This window comes from Camelus ferus, chromosome 16 (genome assembly GCF_009834535.1).
Source record: "Camelus ferus isolate YT-003-E chromosome 16, BCGSAC_Cfer_1.0, whole genome shotgun sequence".
Taxonomy (NCBI): domain Eukaryota; kingdom Metazoa; phylum Chordata; class Mammalia; order Artiodactyla; family Camelidae; genus Camelus; species Camelus ferus.
Genome location: NC_045711.1, coordinates 25603063 through 25625246, shown reverse-complemented (window position 1 = coordinate 25625246; position 22184 = coordinate 25603063). Strand labels below are relative to the sequence as shown.

At 55.3% G+C, this 22184-nt stretch overlaps 1 protein-coding gene across 6 annotated transcripts; it reads left to right on the top strand.

The window, feature by feature from the left end:
• Nucleotides 1–3098: 3098 nt before the first annotated feature.
• Nucleotides 3099–20600, top strand: GPRC5C (G protein-coupled receptor class C group 5 member C). 6 transcript variants are annotated; one of them, XM_014551780.2, is made up of 5 exons: nt 8304–8647; nt 8750–9090; nt 14545–15630; nt 17880–18019; nt 20014–20600. In XM_014551780.2, exons 3-5 carry the CDS (start codon nt 14577–14579, stop codon nt 20191–20193), a joined length of 1374 nt encoding a protein of 457 aa, XP_014407266.1. In that variant the 5' UTR covers nt 8304–8647; nt 8750–9090; nt 14545–14576; the 3' UTR covers nt 20194–20600. The 6 variants fall into 6 exon arrangements, with proteins under 6 accessions (XP_014407265.1, XP_032312808.1, XP_014407266.1 ...); XM_014551779.2 differs by lacking the exons at nt 8304–8647; nt 8750–9090 and adding an exon at nt 3099–3241; XM_032456917.1 differs by lacking the exons at nt 8304–8647; nt 8750–9090 and adding an exon at nt 3103–3241 and having other exon boundaries at nt 17880–17974.
• Nucleotides 20601–22184: the final 1584 nt, after the last annotated feature.

Below are 22184 nucleotides of genomic sequence, written 5' to 3'. Positions count from 1 at the left end.
ACCACGCTTTTCTTGGTCAAAGGCACACACTGCCTCCCCCCATTACTGGCCTCCTTCAGACCTTTCCTTGGTCTTAAACTGAAGATAGTATTTAAGCCTGAATTCTAAGCCACTTCTTTGAGTTACTCATTTTCCCTTGGGTTTCTCCCACGTATACATGAGGTATACACATTAATAAATGTGTTTTCCTCTTGTTAGTATGTCTTTTGCTGCAGAGTTCCCAGCAGAGAACGTAGAAGGGTAGAGGGGAAATTATTCTTCCCTCCTCTACATCACCATGACCTAAAATGTCCCAGAAGAGCATCCACGGCCCTCATATCACTTCAGCTGACTTAATTTTTCTCTGGAGCTCTACCATGGCCAAAAAGAAGAGTTTGGGGGAGAAGGAGGCAAGACCAGACACCAAGAGAAAACAGTCCAATGATGACTGCCTCTGACCTCCAGGAAGAGGAAACTATAAGGGGTCAACTCCTGAAGCATCTCTGTGAGGGCTGGTCTTGGGGGCTGGTTCACATTTTCTTCTTGAGCTCTGTCCCCTCTTCCTACCTCCTGGATCCTCAGCTTCCAGCAGGCAAGAGTTCAGAGCCTTCAAATAGAATCCAGCCAATGCCTCCCACTGCAGCATTGCCCCCCTGAGGACTCCACGCCCTAATTTACCCTCGCTGCTTCTCTCCCCATCCCAGTCCCTGCTCCCAGGAGTGTGTTCATTTAATCATACTGCTCTCCAACCACACGCCGTCCAGTCAGTCAGCAGCCGCTCCTCAGCCCCTGTTGTATACATCACTTTACTTTTCTGGGAAGCATCTGCTTGTATTCAAGAGAGATTTGTGTTTCAGTGACTCTCAAACTCTATTAGACACGACCGTCTCTTGGAGCACTTGTTAAAATGCAGACTCTGGGCGGGTTCAGAAAATCTATAGCCTCGATGATAAGTTCTAGGAGATGGTGAGACTTGAACTCCAAGGAACCATGCCCTGACTGGGATGATTTCAGACTGGGCTGGAAAATATTTGAGATGGGAGGGCAACACAAAATATTACTGAACAGAGAAGTTCATGTGCCGGATGCACAGTGAGGCCAAACAATCTGAAACATCAGAGTTGGGAGCAGAGAAAGGTTTATCGCAGGGCCGATCAAGGAGGATGGGTGGCTTGCTTGAAAAATGCAAATTCTCCGATGGTTTTTGGGGGAAAGTTTTTATAGGCAAAATTTGGGGTGAAGGCAGCAGGGTGTGTGTCTGTCTTCTGATTGGCTAGTGGTGAGGTCACAGGGCAATGTTCCAGGAATCTTGTGCTCAGCCTGAATTTGCCATCCTCCACCTGGGTAGGGGCCCTAATCTCTGCAGAGGTGAAAAATACTGTTACATACTTTCACTGAGGAGGAACCAGGACCCTGCCCCCAAGACCGCACTACTGTTTGACTGTTCCACCCTTGTCTCTGCACCCCCCCCTTCCCTGATTAGCACCTGTTTGAATCCGCCCTTTGGAACTCAGGGAAGGTCAAGGAGACTGAATGAAGCCTATTTCCTACAAACCACAAATGGAATTGGGGGACAAGGAAGGGATCTGTACCAGGGAGGACCCCACAGGATCTTGCTGCATTTCAAATAATGACTTCTTGATCCTTAGTCACGCCTTCAACACAGGAGGAACAAAGAGTGGATGTGCGGAGGAACAGAAACCTGCAAGGCTCTCCTTTCCTGGAGCACTTCCCTGCGAGTCTACTCTGTGCCTCGCACCCTGGCTCCACCCTTACACTCACCCTCCAAAGTCCCTCATTCCCCCAGAAGCAGGGAACCTGCCCACCCAGGTGTGACCACACAGAATCCATGGGGCATCCATGCCATTTGCATTTTTGCCTCTGTTTGACCTCTTTTCCTCATAGCTGACTTGAACAGTTCTTGATTTAGCCTTGCTTCTCAAGATCAGTGTGCATCATTAATCAGATTTGGAAAGGGTCAGGGGGCCATGGATTTTTAGAAACAGTCTCTTAGGCTTCTTGGCAGAGAATCAGTTTCGATAGTCCAGAATGGAATGAGAAATCTGCTTTTTAAACAAACACCACAATCCTGATTCTGAAGCCGTGCACTGAAATTTAGGAAAACCTAAGGACTAGCTTCACCATTATTTTTGTAAGTTGGTTTCTCCCTACACAGATCAGCAGCGGCGGGAGACGAGCCTGGGACCAGAAGGTCCCAAATCACTGGACACTCTGGCCAGGGGTTCTCAGATCTATGGTTGCATGTAATCTCTACAGCAATTGCCCTGGGGGCCAGGGATGATCACCTTACTTTACAGATGAGCAAATTTGGACAACTCTGTTCCTCCTTCTGGCTCTGAAACTCTGATTCCATGGCAGGAAGTCAGAATGCCAGGCTTATGGTTTACATCCATAACCTGTGTCCTTAGGTAGGCTCTCTTTCCAGCCTGGCCTCCAGTTCCCACAGGAGGATGATAAAACCAGCCAGCATCTCAGGGGGCTTCTCTGAAGGCCCTCCAAAAGCAGGTTAATCGTGGGGGCTTAACTTTGTTGTAAATTAGGTTCGATTGTGACTCTAATCTTCTGTCACCCAAATCCAGTTTTCTTCCTTGTCCTTGATTGCTTACACTGCAGAAGCAAATCATCCAGCCTCAGTTTTAAAAAGAAGGGAGGAAGGAAGGAAGGAAGGAAGGAAAAGAAAGGAGGGAGGGAGGGAAGGAGGGAGGAAGAAAGGCTCTCAGAGGAAATCCATCATTGCGTTTAACTGGGAGGGACTGTACCAGAATGTCAGTGAGCGGGTTAATGTAGCAGGGTGAGTATGAGGACAAACTGTAAAACTAAAGGAAAATGATTACGGGGCCACGTGGTGTGAGTGACAGCAAGAATGAAGGCCATTGCATCAGAGGGCTGAAGTATAGATTGTTTATGGCCAGGTCCCACTTTAGCATAACCACAATTGCCATTAAGACCCTCAAATGCACCATCAGTGGTTCTGAACTTTGCATAATAACCGAACTCTGCCTTCTCATCAGAGGGAAGGCGAACAGCAAGCAAACCAAAGGGGCTGAAATTTCAGCTGCTGCCAGGCGTCCCGGGGCTCTGTCTCACTCCCAGAATAGCGCGGCCAGGTTCCCAGCAGCCTCTGGCCGCACCGCAGCTGGGCTTCCGGCAAGGGATTCGGGACTTGAGACCCAAGTAGCCCCGGGAACAGCTGGGACTGGACTCCACCCAGAAGCCAGCTGGCTGGCCCTGCCCGTCTCTGGTGAGTGCGGGCATGCCTGGCTCTCTTGTGGCTCCCCAGCTCTGCCCCCCATCACCTTGGGGTCCTGGCTGAGTTTGAGAGACAGGGCACCCTCAAATCCCAGGCAAGGGGATGGGGGCAGAGACGGGGTCTTTTCAACACTCTTGGGGGATCTAGGCTGGTGGCTGGCGAGGCTGGTGAAAGGCTGAGCGGTCCTGAAGGCAGGGCAGGCTGCGCGCGGTGTGCACAGAGGATGTGACCATGGGGGCCAGTGGCCATCAGGAGAACAGACCTTAAGAAGGAGAAGGGGCCGAGAGGGAGACTCATAGCCCTGCCACAGGCCAGGGACTGGCCCAGGGCAGTGCTGCTGTGAGGCTGGCTGGCTTCTAAGGTGAAGGGATTCTTGGGAGAAGGGAGGGTGGCTGCGAAGGGAGGTTGCAGGCTAGATTGCAGGTCAGCTCTGCTTCCGAGGTCCTCTTGTGCCAGCCTGTGCGGATCCTTCATCTATTCTGTTGCAAATACTGATCGAGGCCCTAAAGCGGGTGAGGCACCCAGGGAACACAAAGATGGATCATGCACAGATCTTTCCCTCAAAGAGCTTACACCCTGGTTGAAGCCATAAGACACATCCACAAATATTTACAGGAAGGGAAACAAGCTACTTAAGTGACACCAAAGCGCTTTTGGGGCAGAGCACAGCAAGGCGCTAGTCCGGTGGAGTTAAAACAAACGGGTTCTAATCCTCAGTTAGTCACTTAACCTTTCTGAACCTCAGTTTTAAATTTATAAAATGAAGATGTTATCAACCTTACTGAACTCCTAGGGTTGTCGAGATCAAATATCTGTAAAAGACACTTTGAAAATTGCACAGTGCTGCACAGAGATAAGCTGTTATGAGTGCATTATCAGAGTGGCCAGTGTTTCTCTGAGCTTCTTGGCCTGGGATTCTGGGAGCCAGAGGGAGCCAGGGATCTGAGTGTGGGGCTCAGGACCGCAGCATGGCCAAGCCTAGACACGGAGCCCACACTTCGCCCTAGGGAAGGCTGATAGCATCCTTCAGTTCTCGGTCAGTCATTTCAGCCTTCCCACCCATTTTTGTCGTATGTATTGAGCACTATCCCAGGGCTGCAGGGAAGGCAAGGTGTGAAATCTAGAGTCCACTCCCCACTGGGCCTATCCGGAATTAGGGGGGCTAGATGTCTGTGTATAAGATGCAGCTGAGAGTGCGAAGTGGGCAAGATTGGCAAATTCATGCTCTGGGAGAGCAGAGGGAGGAAGACTGTGGGGTGGGGTCACCAGCAAAAACTTTGGGGAGAAGCAGAGGGCAGGAGGGAGATTGGTTCAGAGAGGCGCCAGGGAGGGGGTGTCCTGGATTGAGAGTGGGGGACATCGTGAGTGAAGCCACAGGAAGGTCTGTTCAGAGCTGACTTCTCAGGCTGGAGTGGTCATTTCCTGTGGGGAAGAGGCAGGGGACGGGGCTGCAGCGCAGTTTGGGTGAGGACTGCAGAGGCCTTGAATGCTGGGCAAGGGAGTTTGGTCTTTGACTTAGAGGCGGTGGGAGCCTGTGACAGTCTTATGAGCCAGCAGTGCCAGGGTGGAGTCAGTGAATGTCCCACAGTGGATGGGGGTTTGCAGGTGACTGGGAGTGTTGGGGAGTGGAAGGACAACTGCAAGCATGGGTGACCAGGCTGCACTGCAGTGAGGTAGAGGGTGGCCAGCCCTGAAATGGTTTCAGAAAGGGGGCGGGGGAGGGGAACGGGGGAGGGGCAGTTGATGGGATGGGGGTGGGAGAGGGGAGGGTTGAGACTCTTCCTGAAGAACGGGAAGGGGGACTAAACGCTGTACTTTTTATACATTTCTTCTCCGTGTTTGGAAGGCCCTGACCCTGATTCAGTGGACAGAGGCTCTCCAGACCTGGGCAGTTCAAAAAATCCTCCTTCCACAGGGAGCTGGTTAGTGGCCACTGCGCCATGAAGCGGGGAGCTCAAGGCAGGGGCTAGGGGGGTGGGGAGTGGCAGATTCTGTGGCCGCTGTGGGTGGGCTTAACATCAGGTGACATTCCAGCAGGCTTTGCCCAAGGCCCACTTCCGGGTACCTCTCCCAAGGGATCAGCCATGGGCAGAGGGTTGTGGTGAATGAGTGTTTATCTCGCCCGCTCCCTGGCCCCTAGCTTTCTGCGTCTTAAGGGGGCCACTTTGGTCCCTGGTTCCTCTCAAAAATTAGGTGGTAACAGGCTGCTCCAAGCAGGCAGTCCTATGAGCCCAAGACAATAGGTGGCTTAGCCAGACACTGCAGCCTGGTCAGCCCGGGCAGTAACCAGTTAATTCGGAGCCTGGGAGCAAGGAGAGGTCAAATGCAAAGTCTGTTTACCGGCTTCGTGGGGCACCCAGCCGCCCAGCACAAGAATCCAGGCACCTACTTGTCAGGGAGCCAAGGGCCCCACCCTCAGCTCCCAGAGGGACTGGGCTCGCTCCACTTAGGCGGGCGGGTAAGGCGGCAAGACCGGGGCCTTCAACCCTCTAGGAAGGGGGAGCAGGCCTCCCACTCCCCCGGGAGGAAATGGCTCCTGAAAGACATTCTGCAAACAGAAGCTGCAAGCTCGGACTCCTGCACCCTAGCAAAAGGGAAGAGGGAGCAGACCTGACTTCTAGCACCCCGGGGTCGGCTCCTCCAGTCCCCCACGCTGGCTGCCGAGGTCCCCTACCCTGCACTCTAGTGCAGGGCATTGCTGGCCCAGGAATCGTGGTCGTCTCGGCAGGTACTGAGCTCGCCTGCTTCCCAGGAAGGCCTGTTCGCAGTGGTTTCCCCCAGCTGTGAGGGGGAAGATCACCAGTGAGCCACCCTCCAGGGGCTATATCTCAACTCTGGCTGTTACTGTGAGTGCCACATTTGTGTGAGGAACATTCTAGACGGGGCTTCATCTGCATGCAACAGCAAGCTGTGGGGGCGGAGTGATCGTGCCCATTTTGCAGTAGAGGAAATCAAGGCTCAGAGAGCAGAGGTGACCTGTGCAGGTCACACAAACCTTTGGTGGGTGGCAAAGTTGCACCTGACCCTGGGCCTTGTCAGTGACTTAGACTCATGCAGCTCAAAGAGGAAGGTTCCAGTGAATGAAGGTAGTTTCCATGGGCCAGTGGCCAGCAGGAGGTCTCCCACCATAGTAGGAGGGAGGGATACAGACACAATCTCCCACAATCCATGAATCCAACATCTCTCTCAACAGTGGGTGGACAGAGCCCCTATGGGACCACTTCTCAAAGTGTTATCTTTTGGAGAAGATGGGCATTCAAAAGGCATATACACCTAGGGGTTATGAAATTGGGAGAAGGGCATTTGGGGGCGCAGATGAGCCCATAGTTGGAATCTTGCAAGCAGCAGCATCTCCCACTGAACTTGTCTTCTGGTACTGGCTGTGTCCAGTAGCACCCAGTGCCGTCTGCCAGGGTAGGGGATGAGGTTCTCAAGATTCCCACTTCCGATGTCCCCACCCCTGACAGGCCCTGGGGGACTAAAGCCAAGGGTACCAGGGATCCTGGAGACTCAGAAGCCCCAGGTCACCTGCCCCAAGGGCCTTGCTTTGTTTTGAAAGCAGATCCTGTTCCAGAGTGAGATGGGGTGGGAGAGAGCAATCCATTCTCAGAAAACTGCCCTGCATTTCCACTGCCATCACTGAACAGGGCTGGCGGAGGGCAGAGCTGAGGTGTCCAGACCTGTTTCCAGACCACTGCAGTGGGTGGCCAGGCACCGGATCCCCTAATCTTACCCTGGCCTGTGCCGGGAGTGAGGGGGGAGACAGGTCTCTTGGAAGAGGTCTCTGGAGGATGAAGGGGTTCCTGAAACTTGAAAGCAAATTGAAAGAAACCCAGAATTCATCTGTGTCTCCTCGAGATCACCGTTTCCAAGTCTCCCAGAACCACTTCCCCTGCACCCTTCCCAGGCTCCCAGAATTGGCTTTTCACATATGCTAATGAGCGACCCTTCTGAGCAAACCTGTTTCAGCATTGGTTGCCCAGTTCATGACAGCTAGTCAGAGGCCAGAGTGACTTATCAGTTTCAGGTAGGTCTGACCTGCTGCTCCCCTTTTCAGGGTGGGCCCCCACTGCCTGGCCCTTACAAGCATCTGCGCACCCTCACATGGGGGTCACATAGGTGGGAGGTGGAGTTAGAGGAGGGAGACCAAAGGCATAACTCTGCCGCAGAAATGCACTCTTCCTCTTACTATTTAAAAGAACTGAAACAATTCAGTCTTCACCACCTTTCCCAGCCCAGCCAGCGAGGGCCAGGCGCCGGAACAGATACAGGGTTCTAGAAAACAGGGCCCCACACCTCTAGCCCTGGCCGCTAAGCAAACAATCCCTCCTGGAGTCCGAAAAGCCGGTGTGCGAGGGGAGGAGCCCGCCCAGGGTTTATCGCTCCGGCAGCTCCGGGTGATTCATGGAGTTTGACTTCTGGTTGTCATAGATTGAGGCACGCAAACAAACAGCTCCGGAGGTACCTCTCCCCTCTCTCAGCGCCCTTCCCCCACCTTGCTACCCCCTAGCCCGTGACCGGCTGCCTCCCCTCCCCCGCCCTCCGATTCCTGCCTCCCCCCCACCCCCGGTGCTCTGGGCAGAACAAACACGCCCAGCCGCCCGCCCCGCCACCGGCTGGCCCCGACTGCGCGCCTGCTGGCGATCCCCCAGGCAACTCGGCGTCACGAGAACCGGCACCCCGGAGACCCGGCGCCCTGCCCTCCCTGCGCGTCCCCTGGGCCCCGGCCAGGCCCAACAACCTCTCCCTTCTCCGTGCTCCGCGGCCCCTCCGGGTCTCCGGCGCTTGCTAACTAGGCCCGGCTGGGCGCCCCGGGACTGCGCAGCCCACCTCCCGCGGAGCCCGCAGCCCCGGGGGAGGGCGGCCGGAAAATCTCTTGTTTACTGAGCGGGGGCGATCCCAGCTAGGATTAGCTTCCCTATTTCTGCAGTTCCCTTTCTGCTGATTCCTGGGGCAGGAGGGAAAAGGGTGTCACCCTACTGATCCACTCTAGGATAGGGAGTGAGGGAGGGGCATGGGGAGGGGGGTACCCGAACTCGTGGAAAAGTCCCCGAGCGGTGGGAGGGGCAGGACTCGCGGTCTGGCAGATGTGTCTCGGAGCACAGAGACCGCGGGGGCCGGGTTAAACACTGTACCTCGGGGAACGGAACCGTGAAGGCTAATTAGGACAAGTCGGAACAGGGAACAGGGACGTGGGGAGGGGAGCGCGCACTAAGGTGGACCGTGTCCAGGGCGATCTCAGGAAACCCAGCAGTGGGGTAATAGGACCCAGGACGACTTTTTGCCCACGGTTCCCAGGTGTTCTGGACTCGGCCCACGGTGTTAGGGACGCGCGCGTTGGCGTTCCCACGCACATTTGGTGACCCGGGGGCCCGGGACGGATCGCGCGTGCAAGAGGTGGGCACTATGTGTGGTGTGTCCACGTGTGCAAACTCTGGAGGGGAGGGGGCGCAGAAGGCGTGACAAAGACTTTGTGTCTGAGTGTTCCCCTCGCTCTAGTCCAAAGCAGCAAACAGTGCCCCGCGTGTGTCTCACGGGAGACCCAAGACGAAGGTGACAAAGACTAGGTGTCCGCCACGGAGACGCACGAAGGTGGCCCCGCGCGCGTCTCAGTGCGCGCGCGCTGGAACATGCGGAGGGGAGACCTGCCGGCGAGGTGTGCTGGGCTGCACCCCAAACCGCTTTCCGGTGAGAAAGCAGAGTCCAGAAAGTGAGTGCGCGTGAGTGTGCGCGCGCCCGCGTTCGGGGGCGTGGCAGTAAACAGCAACAACCCACACGCCAGACTGGCCAGAAACTCCAATCTCCCTCTGCTGGAAAGGGCGAGTCGTCGGAGCCTGGAGGTGAGTCGGGGGTGGGGTGCGGGGAAGGGCCGCCTGGGCTTTGTTTCCGTGTGAGCCGATCTCACGTACCTGGAGCGCTGCGGGCGCCCGATAAGCGCCTGAATGGAGGTGATGTCACGGTGATGCAGGCGCCGGCCCACCCTCGCTCAGAGAAAGGCGCCGAGCTCGGGGAGAGGCCAGAAAGAGAGAGAGAGAGCAAGAGACGAGGCGCGGCCAGCTCAGCCCGGGTCCCGGGGAGAGGCAGGCCCCGCGCCCCGATCCCCCGTCCGGGCCCCGCCAGCCCAGGCCAGGGCTGGGCCTGGCCCCGCGCCCTGTGCCGAGTCCCTCCCACCCTCGCTTGCGCCCCGCCTGGGGCCAAAGTTGTCCCCAAACGCCGCGCCGGAGCTGGGCCGGCGGCGCGTCCCAGGTAAGGGCTGCTGCCCTCCCGCTCCGCCCTCCCCTCGGCCGCCCGGAAGAGTGGAGTCGGGTCGGGCTGGCAGGGGTGGGCAAGGGTAGAGGCCCAGGGGTGGAGAACCGCGGGCAGAGGACGCCGTTGCAACTCCAGTCCGTCGCAGAAACTTTCCAGAGCCGAGCGGGCTGGGAACCGGGGGAGTGGGAAGCCCGGCGCTGCGTCTCTGAGTTGGCGGCGAGGGAGAACTCCACAATCGGGGTCTCCAAGGACTGCCTCCTCCACCCTCGCTGCCTCTCTGCTCGGGTCCGCGGCCAGTAGTGACTTGAGGGCCGGTGTCCTCTCCGCAGCCCGCCACCGTGAATGGGGAGGGCAGGTTTCTGTGGCCAGAGGAAATGGGAGAAAGACTGGCTCCTCTGCCCTTCGGTTCCTCCTTCCAGGGGAGCGTGGGTGTAGACCCCCGTATCCGGGAAGAGTAGGGAGGAGAGGGCTCTGAATCTTCCCGCCGTGTGAGTTCGGAATTTAATCAAAGACCCTTCACTTTTGGCATTGTGGCTTCTAGGTCGCTTCCCATTCCCTGCTCCTCTCCCACCCGCCACCTCCAAAGGGGTTTCCTACGCCCTTCGCAGCCGCGGAGGTTGAGTTGTGCCCCTCCATCCCCGGACCCGCACTTTTAAATCCAGCAATCATTTAAAAAGACTCCATGATGTTGATCCTAAAGCACAGGGACCGGAATATGTTGGAAAGGGGTTTTGTGCTCCTGGAGGCTTCCTTCCTGTGCCCGTACTTGTGGCTGGGGGAGGGAGTGCCCCTCGGGAGGGGAGGCGCTTTCCAGAGTGGCATTCTAGAGTGGAGGGACCCTTGGTTTGAGAATTGGCGTGTTTCAAAATGATGGGGGAATCTGAGGCCAAATCCCCACCCTCGGTGTGAAGGTCTAGACTGGGGTTCCAGGAAGCCCTCTACCTCCCTCCCCAAGCCCCCAACTTGGGCACTGAGGTAGCTAGCGCCTTACAGGCACAGGCATCTCTGATCCCCCTTCTTACTGGTTGGTTTAAACACCAGAGCCCCCTGAGCAGAGGAGTAAGGTGGCAGGACCTAACCTGTGGCAGAGAGAAAAGAGAAGCTGGATGGGAAAAACAGAGGAGGTAGGAAGGCTCTCAGTGGGTCCATCCGTCTGTCTTCATGGGCTGGTGGCAGACGGGGGACAAAGGAAGGGTGGCACCCCTGGGTGAGCTTAGGTGCCTCTGGGACGGGCCTCTAAGTGGTCATATCTCTCTTGAAGATAACCACTGGCTGTGGGGTCTATCCCTTACTCTGTACCCTTGAATCCGGGAGACAGACCTGGGCAGCAGTGTGAAGCTCTTTAAAGGATGGTTCTCAGGCTTTTGTGTGGATGGTCCAAGAGTGAGGAAGGGGATTGCTCTGGAAAGGTGAGAGGCCCTGGCTCAATCTGAGCCCACCACTTCGCTGAGGTCTCTCTGGATTCTGGAAGGGGATTCTGGAACTGGATCAGGCTGACTCAGACCTGAGCCGAGGGCTTGAGTGGCTGAGCCTAGGGAAAGGCCGATTTCAGAGGTGATTAAAAATGTTTGTATGACTGATTTCAGGGAGGTGAAGCAAAAGGGCCCCTTTGTCTAGAAAATAATCTGCAGCTGGGCTGGGCTGCAGCAGTCTTGGGGGGGGGGGAACCTCCCTCCCACTGCCCTCTTTGGTCCCACTGAGAACCTTAAAGCAGAAAACGTGACTCCAAAATGAAGGCGGCAGAACTGGGGTGGGGACAGATGGGCACTGTGTCTGCTCAGTGAATGATTTTCAAATGCCTACTATGTTCATTGCAAGACTAGATGCTGCAGGGGATGCTAAGATGAACAAGTTCATCTATCCTAGACCTTACAGCCTGGTAGGGGAAACACGTACACACACGCACCATTCTAACAGTCAAAGCTCAGAAGACAGCCTGGAAGTGCAGGCTTTCGGGACCTGCAGGAGGGAGAGTCTCTAGGCAGAGATGGTCTTTTTTGGTCCAAGTCCTTTCCCCCTTCACTGCCATCTTCAAAGATGGCATCCACTCACTGTCTGAATCTGCACTCTTGGATGTTGAAGGACCTGGGGCTGAACTCTGAGCTTCCGTGTCTTTAAGTCTCCTGCTGGCCTCCAGGGGTTACTGTCCTAGGCAGTGGACCAGAGCCAGGCCCACCTGGCTCAGTTTCCCCACTTGAATTGGTTTCTTCCTGTCTCCCTACTCACCCACATTGAAGTTCCCATGTTGGTGGGGCTGACAGACTTGAAGGGTGAGGTCCAGACCCACAGCAAAGTTAGGAGGAAATTGGAGTGAGGGCTGTGAAGCTTCCCTGGCCCTGGCCCAAGTGTCTTTGAGGTGCTGGATCCTGGCAGGAATGGATCTTAGAGGAAGATAGACCAGGAACAGGGATTTGTAATGATATGGCGGTTATGAGATTTGAACTTGTAGCCTGGGGCTCAGCATCCTTTCCCCCTAACCAGGCCTTAGACTTTATTTGGGAAAGGATCCCTCAGATCTGACCATCATGCCTTACCTTTGGCCTCAATCTTTAAACAGGGATGAATGTGTCCTCCACAGATCGACTGCCTGTGCTTTTTGCTGGACTCAAATACAACCCTGGTTCTGCCCTCATTGTGCAAAAAAACAGCCCTCAGTGGCTCCCCATTGCCTTTAGAATCATGCCCCAAACTCCTAAGGCCTTGTAGCATTTCCAATCTGTTGCCAGCCAGCTTCAACCTCCCTTTACAAACTAAGTTTATACTTGGTGAACTTGATTAGATACTGAAGAAAATGCTGTTGGAAGGTCTTCTCTGTGGTCTTTTCTGACTCCGTCAGCTGGAAAGGGCTTCTACCTCCGTTCCTATAGCACCTTTTTCTCCCCAGAGGTAAATTCTTTGGTGTGACACTTCCCTGATTCTTTCTTGGGTAGGTTCCTTGTAGCCTCGCCTTATCTCTTCTCTCAGATTTTAAATACCATTAAGTCAGGGACTGTGTTTGTTCATCTCCGTATCTTCCACTGCTCCGAGACCTCCTGGGCCTTGTCCCCCTAGTCTACACAGTAAATATTTGCTGATTTGGAATAATTGTTCTAAATTGGGACCCCAAGTTCTAGCTGCTTTGCTGTGAGCCAGAAACACTCAAGATGGAGTTGAGTGTTCCATAAATTACCTCCTGAAATGGTTCAATATTCCTTACCCATTAGCCCTCTCCAACTCCCCTCTTTTCTTTCCAGTACCTGTAAATAAAATACAGTTTGTGCTTTATTGATTTACGATTACGCAAATTCCCCTACAAAAAGCTTATTTAAGTTGTGATGCAGGGGAACCATGCTTTCGCACTGGAAGTCAAGAGAAACTTAGCTGTGTTACAGTGCCATTTATTTAGGGAATGCAATAGTAAATTCACATAAGAAGGTCTATTTATTAAGAGTTAATGGTGGGTGTTGCTTGGGGAAAAGCAAGTTTAATTGAAAGATGAGGTGGTAGCTGAGAAGACAGGGGCAAAATATTTCCTAGGGGCATGTAGGATGTCTTAAAGGACTTTGGAAATTGCTTGATCTTTATTATGTCAGTTTCACTTAATTTATGGGTTTTATTTTCCCTGACTTCTTAGCAGTGTCCTTCCACTTGTCGATTATGAAGAGAGTTTTTTATCAACTGAGATGTAGGATTTTTTGTTTGTTTGTTAGACATTAACTAAGCAGGAATGGCAAACGCAGTAAGGGGTTAACGGTGTGCAAATCTACCCTTCGCCTTCAAAAGGGAAGAAAGGTGGGAGAATCATGCCATTTCCCTCCCAACCATTAGTGGTCACTATCAGCCCAGGAAAGCTTGGTTGCTGACTTTCTGGAGCACTCCTGGACCCAAGAGGTGAGAGAGGAAGAGGAAGGGTTACAACTAATTACTTAAACATAAGGGGTGATTTAAATGTGCAGTACCTGCCTTTCATAGAATTTTGGAATTTATAACATGCTTTTAGAGCATTTAAGTTATTTTCTGTTTTCCAGGTAAATGTAGTCTTTGATTGGAAAACTCATCAATTTGGTCTTTAATTTCTCTTAGCCTGCCTCGCTTTTTACCTCCACTTCACACAGGGAAAATCCAATTGGTATTGAGAGCAGGGTTTTGGTTTTCCTTGGTGCCAATCTACAGCATTGGGTAAGGCTGCAGTCCGGGATGGATCAAAGGAGTAGATGGGGTAGAAAGTGACCTTCCTTGTGTGAATAAAAGATCTTCTAGCTACGAAGCCTTGAAGTCTTCCATTATAGACTAATTCCTTCGGGTTCTGCTTTGTCCTTGCCTGGTTCTTGCTTTTAAAATGTTAATGCCTCATAGAATTAAGTCATTAACTCCCTAGCTGGGAAATTAGTTGACTTTATCCTTGTGACTCCAGCAACTGAGCTTCCAGAGAATTTTGGATTCTGAAGAGAAGCGTTGGCACTAAAAGTGGGAAAAGGAAGGGCAGTAAAGGGAAGTGGTAGGCAGGCATGGGGCGGGGCGGGGAGAGTTGATACAACTTCTCGACCGTCTCTTCCCTTTTTCTGGTTGCAGTTTATACCTGTTACAGTTGAATGAATGAATATGAGGCTGATTCTCGGTGGACTTGGGCATCACAGGGACAGAGTTGAGGGGCACAGTGTCTGGCCAGTCGAACTCTGAAAGTCCCAGGGCAGAGAGGAAGTGCTGAGTGGGTGGCACGCTTGGACTTACTCACAAACCTTCTCACCCCTCATCCTCACTGCAAGAGCTCAGGGAGTATTTGGACCCAGGTTGTGATTGGTGGAGTGTGGGGAAGGGAGGGAACCTGAAAATTCAGTCGTTTCTTTTTGCATGACTAGGAACAGGGATGACAAATGGGTTTCATTTCATTTGCCTCTCTGGTCAGTTGGTATGACTCCCAGGAGTTCTGTGTTAAGAAGGACTCTGAAGCCCAGAGGGTCAGTCTCATGATCAATTCACCCGGGTTCGGGATGCGGGGAGCAGCAGCTTGTGTGTCAGACTCTGGCTTCGAGGAGCGATTTTGCCTGTTCTCCCTCTGTCTCTAGGGACCCAGGTGGAGCCTGGCCTGGGAGCCAGGATGGCCGTCCACAAAGCCTTGCTGACGTGCCTCGGACTGCCTCTCTTCCTGTTCCCAGGGACTCAGGCCCAGAACTCTGCCCCACCTGGCTGCAGCCCGGACCTCAACCCCCTCTATTACAACTTATGTGACCGCTCTGGGGCTTGGGGCATCATCTTGGAGGCCGTGGCCGGGGCGGGCATCGTCACCACTTTTGTCCTCACCATCATCCTTGTGGCCAGCCTCCCCTTTGTACAGGACACCAAGAAGCGGAGCCTGCTGGGGACCCAGGTGTTCTTCCTGCTGGGGACCCTGGGCCTCTTCTGCCTCGTCTTTGCCTGCGTGGTGAAGCCTGACTTCTCCACCTGTGCCTCTCGGCGCTTCCTCTTTGGGGTCCTGTTCGCCATCTGCTTCTCCTGCCTGGTGGCCCACGTCTTCGCCCTCAACTTCCTGGTCCGGAAGAACCGCGGGCCCCGGGGCTGGGTGACCTTCACCGTGGCCCTGCTGCTGAGCCTCGTGGAGGTGATCATCAACACGGAGTGGCTGATCATCACGCTGGTGCGGGGCGGTGGCAGCGAGGGTGGCCCTCCGGGCAATGGCAGCGCCGTCTGGGCCGCCGCCTCCCCCTGCGCCATCGCCAACATGGACTTTGTCATGGCGCTCATCTACGTCATGCTGCTGCTGCTGTGCGCCTTCAGCGGGGCCTGGCCCGCCCTGTGCGGCCGCTTCCGGCGCTGGCGGAAGCATGGGGTCTTCGTGCTGCTCACCACGGCCACCTCCATTGCCATCTGGGTGGTGTGGATTGTCATGTACACCTACGGCAACAAGCAGCGTAACAGCCCCACCTGGGATGACCCCACGCTGGCCATCGCCCTGGCTGCCAATGCCTGGGCCTTTGTCCTCTTCTATGTCATCCCTGAGGTCTCCCAGGTGACCAAGGCCAGCCCGGAGCAAAGCTACCAGGGGGACCTGTACCCTACCCGGGGCGTGGGCTACGAGACCATCCTGAAGGAGCAGAAGGGCCAGAGCATGTTTGTGGAAAACAAGGCATTTTCCATGGACGAGCCAGCCTCAGGTGGGTCAGCGGACACGCTCCCCTCCCCTCCCCAGGTCCCCTTTGATCCCACGTGGTTTAGTGCAGGGCCGGGGCTAGTCTCCTGAGCACAGTGGAAGGTTCTAAAGATGATCCAGGTTTCTTCCTTAAAGTCCCTATTCCATTAAAAAAAATTTTTTTTATACAATTTTTTGGACTTTTTTTTTTAATCCTCTGGGGGATTGAACTCATGCCTGCTAAGCATGCCCTCGACCACTGAGCTATTTCCCTTCCCCACCACTGCATTTTTTAAAAAGATTTTTTTCCCTATATTCATGTAATTCATGAATATAGTTTTATTGTAAAATTTTAAACATTATAGATAGAATTTCCCCCCAATGTCTCCCCAATTCCACCCCATTCCTTCCTGTTCCATCCCCAGAACCGATCACTTTTGACTGATGTTTTATGGCTAGGTGCCTCAGTTTCTGTGTCTGTAAAATGGGGATAATAATGGTTCCTGTTTCACGGGAAGTCTTCTGAGGATTAAATTAACGCATCTGCCTGGCACCGGGAAAGTACTCTAGCAGTATTAGCTATTAGCTATTATTTCCTATCATTATTACTTTCCTTCCACTGCTTGTTTTTCTATTATGTACATATCCATAGTCTTAGTTTCCTTTAAACGTCTTTTCAGTTAAAACTTTTTTTCTTTTTCATAAAAGTACGTGTGCCACATGGTGATCTGAACAGCACCCCCTATCCAGCCAGCTTGTCCCCAAGCTCTTGCCCGGCTCTTTGTTAATGGGACGGGGTTCTCCTGGCCTGTGCCAATCCCCCTTCGAGAGAAGCTTGGGAGGCAAGGTGGGGGTGGCCATTCTCCAGGAGACTTGCCCAGATGCGCTCGCAGCTCCCTAAGGAAGGCGCTTTTCCTCTGGCACTTGTTCATGGTAAGGACCGCTGTCACCGAGCATGTCCTGAGTGCCAGGTGAGCCTTTCCTGAGGTGTCCGGGCACATGCATATCGCATGCTTTCTTAGCCGGCTGGCTCTGCACCCTTCATCTGCCATGACCCGGAAAGCCTGGACCCTGACCCCAGACTGTGCTGATCGAGATGTTTGGGGGAGCGCTTAAGACTTGAACTGCCTGACTGTCGACCATCAGCTCTGGGTCCTGTGCCAGGGATCAGAGGCAGAGGCAGGGGAAGTTGCTTTCCTTTACAAGGTGAGGTCTCCGTGATCCCTGCTTTGGGGAAAGGAGTGATCCTTGCCCTGCCAGGCACTGGATCTTTGACCTGCCCACTGAGTCAGTGGTCCACGGGCATGGCCTGGTGCCAAGTGAGCGCACCGCGGATGGGGCGGGGGCGGGGCAGTCGTGAGGCCGCCAGGAGAGACTTGCGGACGAGGACAAGCGTTGGGAGGAGCCTCAGCTGCCTCCACCTTTGTTCTTAGTCAGGCCAGAGAGTCCTCAGCCTTTGTCCTCAAGGCAAACACTTCTGGGGCTGTGAGGGTTTGTTTCCTTTCATTTTTTTCTAATGGAAAAATCAATGGAGGGAGCCTAGCACTTAGGAGGCCCTCTGTAGCTGGGGTCCCTGAGAGCCTGCAGGAGCCGGGCATCCAGCTGTCCCGGCCCTCGAGGCCCCGCCTGCTCTTGGGCCCCCGGGGTTGGCTCAGCAGCTTTCCTCAGAACCCCTGGGAGCACCTGGTAGGGTAGGACAGATCTAGAAATCAACACCCCTGAAGGCACGAGGAAGTGTTCCTGGAGTTGAAAATAGTTCTGGAAACTTGCCAAGGGGCCACAGGACAGGATGTGCATCCTCAGTCCCCCTGGTGGGGCTCTAGGTCTTGGGGAATCAGGGAGTCTTGCGCTAGGAGGGTCTCTGCCGTATTTACCCCAGCACCTGGCAGCTGGCCCACAGCGGCAGAGGCCAGAGCTGGAGGCTGGCCATCCTGGAAGGCGGCCGAAGGCCCATGTGCCCCTCTTGGCCTCTGGCCCCGGAGGACGGATGGGGATGTGAAGGTTGCTGACAGGAGCATTTTTTTCTGAACTGTCAGGTGAGGGGGGGGTCCCCACACTGTGGGCAAGTCCGAGGAGGGGGGCAAGCAGCATCGTGTTCTCTGTGCATCCAAACAAAGGGATGCTGGGCTCCGGAAAGGCCACCACACCTAGAGCCTCACCCCCAGGGCTGGCCTAGCCCCCTTTCCCTCTCTCTGCCCTCTGGGGAGCCTCACTTGAGAGCAGGAAAGGGAGCTGAGAGCCCAGCCCTGGCACAGCTCCTGTGTTTCCTTGCAGGTAAGAGACCAGTGTCACCGTACAGCGGGTACAACGGGCAGCTGCTGACCAGTGTGTACCAGCCCACTGAGATGGCCCTGATGCACAAAGCCCCGGTGAGTGGGGTCCCCAGGTCCCCACAACATGTTGGGGCCATATGGGTGAGTGGAGGCATCTGATGCATCAGCCTTGGGGAACCCAGAGCCCCAGCTTCTGATGCCCTTTTCCCTGGGGTTGATGTTCCCACTGCCTTCAGCCACTGTGGTGGGACCTGCCTGCCCCATGTCATCGGTGCGTCACACACCCACTGAGGCCAGATACTGTGGCTCTGAGCTGCCTCTCTGAGCTGGTGGGAGCGGCCAGCATTACCCTAAGCAGGTTAGGGAGGGAAAGGGGGGCCTTGATCAGGCAGGTGCCATCCTTGGTAGACAGAGGACTGCATGGCAGGTCTCAACCACAGCTGTCCCAAGGGGGCCTCCAGCTCCCTTCCCCCCACCAGCAGGCAGCAGCTCTTGACCTCACACCTCCCCTGGGTTCTGGAAACCAGATGCTCCATTAGCCAAGGGAGGGGGCGGGAACAGGAAGCAGGGTGTTGGAGGGGGGTGAGATTCTTCCTCACTCCATATATGTTCCTCCTCCCCGGCTGGCTGGCAGTCGCTGTGGGGAGAGGTCAGTGACCCGCCTTGGCAGGATGCTGGGAACAGGAAGCAAGGGAGGTCAGCAGGGTGGCGTTCTCATCCCCCCGCCGTGCGCCGTGAGCACCGGGAGCGGGGTGAAGCCAGCGCATTCCAAACTTTCAACCCCAACCCCTTCCCTCTCCCTGAGTCTGGACCTGGGGCTGGGCCAGGGAGAGCAAGCCGTGGCCAGGAGCCGGGATGGGCAGAGGAGTCCCTGAAGGAAGTGAGCAGAGTCTGCCAGGCCCCAGCCGCCCAGGGGGCCCCACGGCTCCTGCTGACTACCTGTCTGCACTGAGTCCTGCTCCTGCGGGAAGGATCTGGACCCACAGACACTTTATCTAACACAGTAGGCTCCAAGAACACGGGCCCTAGATGCCCAGCATTACCATCACCTGGGAACTGGCGAGCCCAGTGGTGTGATGGAGATGGTGAGCCTCTCTTCAGTGACGTCACCTTGATAACTTGGCGTTACCCAAGCCACGATGGGAGTAACCACCCACAGAAATCTGCCGACACTGCAGACCAGGGTTGGCAAACATTTACTGGCACGCCAAAGGGTGGGGCCCGCTAGTTGTGGGTATGGTTTAACAGACAGCCCAGGTGATTCTGATGCACAGCTAGCTTTGAGAACCCCCAATCTTGATGGTCCAGGAGCTACAAGGGTAGGGGAAGTTGGAGGTTGCAAGGGAGGACCACCCGGGTCTGAGTTGATTGAAGTTAGCATGGGGCGCTGGAGCTGCCGGGGTTTGGTGGCAGCTCTCTGCCTGGGTTCATCTCCCCTCCTGGGATGCCTCAGGGTTCTTGGCACCCCACAGCCGGCGTCTCTCACCCTTAAAGGAACAGGACCACTGAGGCTCTGACCATGTTCCAGGCAGAGAATTTGGGTTTTAAATTTCCAGTACTTAAAACACTCAAACCAAAACCAGTCAGGTTTTAAGTCTCTAAATCAGACTGGCCAGCCCAGACTCCTAGATAAGAAATGTGTGGGACACCTTCGGCCAGGCACAGTGGCAGCTACAATGCTGTTGGAGTGGGTAGTGCCACTGTGAGCTCAAGAGTCTTGGAGGAAGGGAGCCTGGGAGTAGAGCCGGACAGGGGATAGATGCGCAGTGTGGTTCACCCTCCATCGGGCCCCAAGGTTTGGAAGCAGGAAGGGGCTGGAGAAGGGACTCTTCTAAAAAGAGCCATCCCCTGCGTGAAGCCCCAGGACCATCAGAGGTGACTAGGGGCCTCATTCTCATGCTCAGAGGCAGGGCCCTCTGCAGGGTGAGATAAGGAGCTGGAGGTCAGGGGTCAGCCCCTCCGTTTCCCGATGCAGAGTCATCCATCCCAGGCCGGCATTGGGGCTGGGGGCGGGGGGCAGGGGGGCGCACTAGGAGGGAAGGGGGAGCTGGCAGGCACAGCCCTGCAGGAAGCAGAGTGTTTGCACATCCGCCCCGGCGGAACCTGGCTGTGAGACCGCCTGTTCTTCCTTCCAGTCCGAAGGAGGTTACGACGTCATCCTCCCACGGGCCACCGCCAACAGTCAGGTGATGGGCAGCGCCAACTCCACCCTGCGGGCCGAAGACATCTATGCGGCCCAGAGCCGCCAGGAGACCACACTGCCGAAGGAAGGCAAGAACTCTCAGGTCTTTAGAAACCCCTACGTGTGGGACTGAGTCTCAGCACCAGGAGGAGGCGGGCAGATCTGGGGAGGCCTCTGGGCCGGGGCAAGGATCTTCCCAGGAGCCCGCTGTCTCCCCCTCCCTCCCTCCTCGCTGGCTCAGGGCAGGTCGTGAGCCTCTGCCATCTGCCAGTGTTCAGGTGGGTGTCCCCACCGACTCCTCAGTGTTTGTGGAGTCCAGGAGCCAGCTCCGGCTTCATGCCAGGGCCACCTCCGGCGGTCACGCTCCAGCCAAATAAGTGTCCTTCTGCGGGTGGTGGCTGGTCAGCGCCTACATTCTCTGCAGTCTTCAGAGAGAGTCCTGCAACCTTGAGAGACTTCGCAGGCGCTTCTGTCCTGGGTCCTGCTCCTCTGTGAGGAGCAGAGGAGCCTAATAAACACGTTTCTGCTTTATTAACCCTTCCTCTGGGAGTGTCGTTTCTGATCTGGGCTCCTGGCCTCCAATGATCCGCTCCCTCACCGCGGCCCATGGGTGGTTCTGTCTTTGTCCTCCTCCCTCCGAATCCAGCTCCCATGAAAACTTCTGCTGACCTTCCATCTGTGCAGTTAAGTAGCTGGCACTTCTCCACAGGGAAGGGTTCTTCAGCTGAGCCTGGGTCCATGTCCTGTGCGATCAGAATGGACCTCTGGGCCCGTCTCCCAGCCCCGGTCTCGTCCAGTACCTGGGCTTGTCTGAAACCAGGCAGCTTTCCTCTGGGACCCCTTCCACGGGCCCTCCTGGGCGGCTGGGGCGCGGAGCAGGGAAGGCGGGCCCCCCAGCAGGCAGTTCCGTGGAGGGTACGTGTAGGGGCAGATGGGCTGACTTTAGCCTCTCTTAGTGGGAAAGGTGGTGAGGACCCCTCAGGGGATGAGGTGGGGCAGACTGCTCCAGCTCTGAGATCACACTGTGTGTGGAGGGGAGGGAGTGATTCAGAGAGGACCCAGATTTGTTTACAAAGGTGGAAAGAGTTGGCCAGGTTCCGGTTGGTTTCACTCCTGGGCAGGAACTTAAATGCCCATTTGCTCAGTCCTTTATGGTAAAACCTTTCCACATCAGCTCATTTGAATCCTCAGGGCTGCCGGGTGGAAATGTGGGCAGGACCTACCTTACTCTCTCCTTTCCAGAGCCCAGATTCCAGAACCAGACCATTTAAGGGTTAGACAGGGCCTTCAGGGTAAGTTACTGGTGTAGCTCTCCCGCCCCCTCTTACAGGTAAGCTGACTGACTCAGAGAGGCCACGGCTTCTAGAAGTGGCCACGCCAAGACGGGCCAGGCTTCCTCAAGACTTTTAGCAGGTCCCAGCGGCCTAGATTGGACAAGCAGCGGTGCCCTGACCCTTGGCCACTGGTTTAAGGCTTTGCAAGGGGATTGCCAAGCCCATCCCTCCCAGGCTTGGGAATATTTCTCCCCAAGCCACCAGAAGCTATTTTCTGACACTGTAGGGAAAAAAATGCTTTTGTTGGAACGGGGAGAAAGGTTGCCGGAAGGAAAAATCAAACTTCACCCAAACTTCTCCTTCAATGTCAGATTGCACCAGCCCCCTCCGGGATGCAGACACTTTTTTCAGTTGTTCTTTCTTTAGTGATTCAAACATTTGTTCTTTCTGGTTAACTTTAGTCTCATTCCCCACAAAATAAAACGAGATGCTAGACGCCCTCTTCCCTGGACCGCATATCAGCCTGATGTCCTCACTCCTCTATGTCCAGGCTAGGCAGTGCTCAGTGCTTTTCCAGCCCTTGTCATTGGAGCTGGGAGGGCCCAGAGGCCACCAACCTGGAGCAGTGGAGTCGGGGGCCATGTGAAACCCTGAGTCATGTGTCTGGGGCTCTAGGGCCACCCCCAACCCCATTCCTGCCCAGCCCAGCTTCTCCTGGTCCCCAAGTGACTTGAGACCACAGAAGCTGTCTGCAGACACCCAGCCTGCCTCTGGACACCCCCCCATCACAGCCCCTGTGTCCCCCTGCTGTGGTTCTCCACATGGCCATTCCCAGATGCCCCTGTCTGCA